A 6,617-nucleotide genomic window follows, 5' to 3' on the forward strand; every position below is an offset into this window, starting at 1 on the left:
ATGTGATATTGGCCATATATTTCTACTAAATTATTTGAACAAAAAATAATGCAAAATAAAATTGAATGGCCAATATGTATTTTCTCAGTTTACCTATGGTAAACTGGTAATTTTGGATATTGTATGATAGGTCAATAGTTCATGTACATTGGAAACGTCATTATACTTTGACTTTTCATGAACTATATTGTTCAATATATATTTATACACATTTATATAATAGTACACTGTCCTTTCAAAATGCACCAGACAAGAGCAACGATTACTTCATTAAATTGAGTTACAGAAGCTACTGTTTGCCGTGCACTGTTATCGCACGTAGGCCCGTTCAGATTGGATGGAGCACTGAATCCGTTACCGTACAGGCAACTCCTCCCTCCGACTGTCCAACCTATCTGATCTCTCTCTCATCATGGCTCCAGCGGCGGACAGGCCGGGCTACTGGGGAACACCGACCTCAACTCTCGACTGGTGCGAGGAGAATTATGTGGTCTCGTATTACATCGCAGAATTCTGTAAGTACGTTTGAACGGTGGCCTTATGCTCGGGACACGCGGTTCATGGTCGTGTAGAACGGTAAACACGGATGTTAAAACGGGAGAGAGGAGTATCGTCGAATCCTACTATGAGAAGACATGATACTTAATATTCATGAGGCAATCCTTCGCTATTGGACGGTTGCGATGCATCGTCAGCATAGCCTAATTAATATTGATAAGCCAGTTCTTTTCCATTGGAAGGTTTCGAAGGAACGTCAAAATGACGTAGTTAATATTAAAAAGCCAAGCCTGGTTCATAGCAAAGATACGAAGCAACGTCAGCGTAACCTAATTAAAATGCATAAGCATTTGTCGTAGTAGGATTCGTAACTTGGCAGCCGAGGCCAGCGACCCTACGTCCGCGTTGAACTATTGTATCATAAGGCTCAATAGCAAATAAGAAAAATCACACAAAAGAGAATTAATGAAACCCAGTGTGTGTGACAATATTTGGGGAGGAGCTCGTGCCGACGATACTGATTTTCAGTGAAACCAAAGAGTGTGAAGAGAAAACATGCTTTATTTCCCATCACGTTGATGTTTTCTTGTGTTAAGCCTTCTTTTATTTGCTTTAATTATAAACTGACTATGAGGATATGGTCTGAAATGTGAGCAGAGATTTAAAGCTGCTAGAATGAAGCTCAGTCAGTTCAATGTGGTTATAAAGAACTAGCGTAACCAGCAACATAACTTGTACTGTAAATATGCATGCCAGGTTTATTAGTGAAGTTTTATACTTGATAATACTACTCATACTAACTATAATACTACAGTAATTGCATGGAGTTTAATTGGTCCCTGCTGACAGAAAAACAGGCAAAGATGGTTTGCTGGTTTTAGCTGGTAGGCTACAGTTGGTCTGATCAACTTAGGATAAAAAAAGGATAAAAAGCTACATTCTAAGTAAAAACGGAAAAATGCAACAATTGTCCAAGATTCAAGGAAAAACAGCTGAATAATTCAATTACAACCCCAATATTCAAGGATAAACAGCTATATCCCATATCCCAAATATGAATTACAAATAGTGATATGAACAAAATATTTTAACAAATATATTTCTAACAAAAATAATGAAAAATATTTTTTTCATTGCCAATATGAAATATTTAGCAGCATTTTTCCATTTCCAGTTGTTTGTCTCTTTCAGACATACTCATTAACTTGGCAACACTTTAAAAATGTTCATTACCATGAATATAATCAGAATGAGAAATTATATAATGAATGAAAGAAAAGAAAACAACATTAAACACCAAGATGGTTTGCTGATCTAGTTGGTCCTCCCGCCTGATCAGCCAAAAAGTTCCCAAAGCCATTGTACTGTATTTAAATTTAAGTTAAAGTACTATTTGTTACCATCAGTATACTTTTGTAAGAATAATATAATAATTTATATATTTACATATAGAATGTTTGTATAAAACTAATAAAGTTTTTACATAATTACTGTTAAATTACATTACTTTCACAAAAGTACAGACCTTTACCTGTGAGAAGTACTACTTAGAAGTACGACTTAGATGCTATTTATATACCATATATGAAAATATGGAAGGACACAGTGTACGTAGCCATTACATTTCCATGTTGTTTGCTGAAGTATGTTTCTGATAAGTTGGTCAAAGGGCACAGAGTTACAGTTAACACAATCAAACATTAATAACGATAGAGCTTGAATTCCCTCTGTAATTTCCTATGAGGATTTAGGATATATGGTTTTTGATTTAAGAATGTAATAATCTGATTGTTTGAGTTTTATTTGACAACATAAATGACACACAGTCATATTTCAAACATGAGTTTAATCGCTGCTAGAACCAACAGGAATTTCAGTGCCATCGAGATCAGAGGGGCCTTTGGTGTCCAGCGGGAACCTGTTGCCTTGTGAAGGAATGTGCCAAGTTCAGTATGACGAGCCGTATATCCAAACAGTGAAACAATAGGCCTGTACACACCATGTTAGGTCTTTCTAACATAGGGTTAGTTTTCTTGGACTCTCTGACGGCTGCTGGTGGTGCTAAGAGGCAAGTTTGGATGAAGTTCACTCATCTATTGTTGATATGATATCCATTCAAGTGGAAGTTCAGTGCAGTTTTTACTATTATCATTCACAGAATAACTCAAATACGACTTAAAGTTAAAGTTCACCCAAAAAGTTGCTGAAAATGCACGCACCCTCAGGCCATCCAAGATGTAGATGAATTTGTTTCTTCATATTTGGAGAAATCTAGCATTACATCATTTGCTCACCAGTGGATCCTCTGCAGTGAATGGGTGCAAACTGATAAAAACATAACAATAATTCACAAGTAATCCACATGTCTATCCACAGTCTATCAATGAATTTCTTAAAGCTGTGTGTTTGTAAGAAACAAATGCATCATTAAGGTGTTATAACTTTAAACCGTCGCTCTTGGCAATAATACAAGTCCATAATCCATAATTCAGTGAAAAAGCCCTATTGTCCTCTCACATCAAAATCCACCAACATATTTGTTTAGAACTATTTTCTCTTGTAACGGTGCTTGATCTGTGCACATTTCTCTCCTGATGAAAACTAGACGACTTTTTCATTGGAGAAAGCATTATGGATAGAGGACTCATACTTTACCCGGAAGCAACAGTTTGAAGTTAAAAACATCTTAATGATGAATGTGTTTATTACAACCACGCAGCTTTTGACCTCACAAGACGTTAATTGATGGACTGGAGTGGTGTGGATTACTTGTGGATTATTGTGATGTTTTTATCAGTTGTTTGGACTCTCATTCTGACGGCACCCATTTACTGCTGAGGATCCATTGGTGAGCAAGTGATGTAATGCTACATTTCTCCAAATGTGCTTCGATGAAGAAACAATCTCATCTACATCTTGGATTGGTGAGTTCATTTTCATTTAATCTTTGGGTGAACTATTCCCTTAATATTTAAATTCATTAAAATGAAAACATTGTTTCTTTGCTTTCTTCAGGGAATACTGTCAGTAACCTGATAATGATCCTACCTCCCATTTATGGAGCCATTCAGACGTGTAAAGATGGTTTGGAAGTACGCTATGTGTGGTCCTTTTTAGGAATTGCTGGTACGTAGCTTTCACATGATTTTATATAATCACAAACCTCATTTTTTTATGGAGTGACCTGTCCCCCAGTTATTCAAGACTGTATTTCCTAAACAAATGGAGATTAAATGTACTGTTTTTTTATATCGTCTCTCTTTTCGGTCCAGCCGTAGGCATTGGTTCATGGAGCTTCCACATGACACTACAGTATGAAATGCAGGTAAGCTTGACTTTTCTTCAGCCTTTCAAAGTGTGCATCTTGTTCCCAAGCACATGAAAAGCTTATTTTCACTTTCATTCTCATAGCCACAAAGCTGCTTCTCTAACAGTACATCCCCAAAGCAATAGCAGTAATTCACAAGTGACACAAATGCTGTCAGTCTCTGGATTGTCTTTTGCTTTTAGTTACTGGATGAGCTGCCAATGATCTACAGCTGCTGCGTCTTTGTCTACTGCCTGTAAGTTGACATTTCTTACACCTGCAAAGTCACACTGTCTGCCTTCAACTTTGACCTCTGAACACTCATCATAAGCTTAATGAGGATCAGACACGGTATTTGATGACAGAAAATAATCAATTTTTATGTCTTTTGCCATTCAAAAGTTTGGGGTCTCTGGGGTCTTTTATGCTTACCAAGGCTGCATTTATTTGATTATAAATTCAGTAAATTTTGACATATGTTTAGTTACAATTATTAGTTTATTTGATACAGATGTTTTGTTCGTAACTTATAAATGTCTTTACTGTCACTTTTGATCAATTCAATGCATCCTTGTTGAATAAAAATATTATTTTTCTTTAAAAAAATAAAAATAAAAATGACTGACCCCAAGCTTTTGAATGGTAACGCATGATTGTAAGTCATTTACTCTGGATGCTTTTTCCTCTGACCTTTTTTTATTATTTGTGACTGATCTGAATGCTTATCTCACATATTACAGATATGAATGCTTCATGCAAGAGCGTGCTGTTAACTATTTGTCAATTACACTTTTGCTGACCTTCAGTATTATTGTTAGCGTGGTAAGTTTTTTCTTTGCTGTTCAAAATTTTCAAAAAAAATATACAGTGGGACACAAATTTCTACTATATTTTATTTTTCTAATTTAGTACAAACCTTTTCATTTCAAATAAAATTATCACCATAATTTGAATTGAAATAAACGAAACGATTTAAAAAATAAAATATAAATATTTCTTAATATGGCGTCCATATGATTCATATTATCCAGCATGATTTAAGAATGCTATTTATTCTTTATTCGGATCCCCATTATATTCCATAAAGTGGCAACGACACTTTGCATAGAAATGTTCAGAATAAAAATAACAATGGGAAAATAGTGACCTAGAAATACTGCAGAATCTTAATAAATATTTCCTCTTTTTCATATTAAACTTTCATTGTTTTTAATTTTTTTAAAACCCTAAACATTGCTTATTTACTTGTTTTAAATGAATAAAATCCCAGATTTCCAATGCAGTCTGTTTATGTACTGTATATATTATTGATATTTTTGTCTCCATGCTCAGGAAGTGCATTTCATTTGTCTTTTGTAGGTTTACCTGATATGGAAGGAGCCTGTGTTTCATCAGGTGAGGCCTGACTGAACATTAAGAACATTTAATGCTGCATTAAGGTTTTTCCTACGTTGTCAGGTGTCTTTGAGAGGATGACAATGTTTTGTCAAAACAACTTCGGCAGTCAGTATTTGTTGTCTGTTTGTATTGTTTAAGGGCATGACAGTAGGGTGTGTCTTTATTCATACTCAGGGTGTTGAATTGTACATGAGCGTCTGTACACACTGCTGTGATCTCTTTGTTTAATACACTGTCATGTAAAGCTCAGTGAAAAAAAAATCACCATTCAAACAGTCATATTGTTTATATAGCAGATGGTGCTAAATACACAGGTTAACAGTTTTATCATTTCCCCCAGGTCATGTACGCCGTACTTGTGGCTTTCTTGGTGATTCGCTCTGTTTTCATAGTCACATGGTGAGTGAATGAATCCTTATTACTTCCAAATCTGTATTCAAGCACATTTTAATTTCTATAATGTGACATATTTCCCAGTGAAACCGTTAATTCAGCAAGAAAAAAGCGGTGCTACTTCATTTTATCCTTTGGGAATAGACTGCAACAGTAGCCTTGGTTGCAGAAGTATTTTTCCATAGGAATTTAGAAAAAGTCTTTGTTAAAGAGTTCATGAGCTATGAACCAAACCAACCAGCTACGAGGTGAATCACAAATAAAAAAATTGGATAAAAAAGTACAAGACTGTGAACTGAACGGCTTTAATGAAAGAAAGAAATACAATCCCATTAAACATTGCGAAAGATTGGTGGAGACTTGTGTGCAGAATTATGTGTAATATAGTTTTTCTCCAGGAAATTTGCTGTTAAACACAATTATTTAAAAAATCATTTGAAATAACATGGGCTGATGGCTTCAACAAATACAAATACCATTGATTAACAAGCTCGTATCTTACAGCAAGTCTGTCTATCGTATAAAATCAATTCCCCTATGGAGAAAATGAATGGGATTTTTACGTCCAGAACCCAACTGTTGCACTGTATTGACTGTATTGAGAAAAGTAAGTGTTCTGTACCAGAATGTAGCCAGATCTGAATACGAGTTTGCTAAAAAAAAATAAGTCTTGCCTGTGCTTTGCAGGGTGTATCCGTGGCTCAGAGCCCTCGGCTTTACATCATTAAGTGTCTTCCTGTTGGGATTCATATTATGGAACATCGATAATATCTTTTGTGACTCTCTAAGGTAGATTCACATTTACATTACATTACATTTATGCATTTAGCAGCATTTACATTTTAGTCAACAAAAGTAACATTTTAGTTTACAAGTAAGTGCAAAATTAAATTAAATATTAAATAAAATTTTCAAATATTTATATATTAATTTTCTACATATTAAAAAAAAAAAATCAACATTTAGTTGTTAAATGTTAACATATTTTTAAATATTTAAAATATGCATGAATGAATAAATA

General features: G+C 34.6%; 1 protein-coding gene across 1 annotated transcript in view; it reads left to right on the forward strand.

Moving 5' to 3' along the window:
• The first annotated feature begins 378 nt into the window (after positions 1-378).
• The window catches only part of LOC107743427 (alkaline ceramidase 3-like), a 7,382-nt gene continuing 1,143 nt past the window's right edge, over positions 379-6,617 (forward strand). Inside the window, exons 1-8 of the mRNA XM_016556655.1 lie at positions 379-515; positions 3,514-3,624; positions 3,771-3,823; positions 4,009-4,061; positions 4,546-4,627; positions 5,165-5,200; positions 5,544-5,602; positions 6,284-6,385. Of these exons, the coding sequence (XP_016412141.1) occupies positions 413-515; positions 3,514-3,624; positions 3,771-3,823; positions 4,009-4,061; positions 4,546-4,627; positions 5,165-5,200; positions 5,544-5,602; positions 6,284-6,385 (599 nt within the window). The 5' untranslated portion in view covers positions 379-412. The remainder of the gene's footprint in view (positions 516-3,513; positions 3,625-3,770; positions 3,824-4,008; positions 4,062-4,545; positions 4,628-5,164; positions 5,201-5,543; positions 5,603-6,283; positions 6,386-6,617) is intronic.

Source organism: Sinocyclocheilus rhinocerous, unplaced genomic scaffold (assembly GCF_001515625.1).
Source record: "Sinocyclocheilus rhinocerous isolate Xijiao unplaced genomic scaffold, SAMN03320098_v1.1 scaffold106, whole genome shotgun sequence".
Taxonomy (NCBI): Eukaryota; Metazoa; Chordata; class Actinopteri; order Cypriniformes; family Cyprinidae; genus Sinocyclocheilus; species Sinocyclocheilus rhinocerous.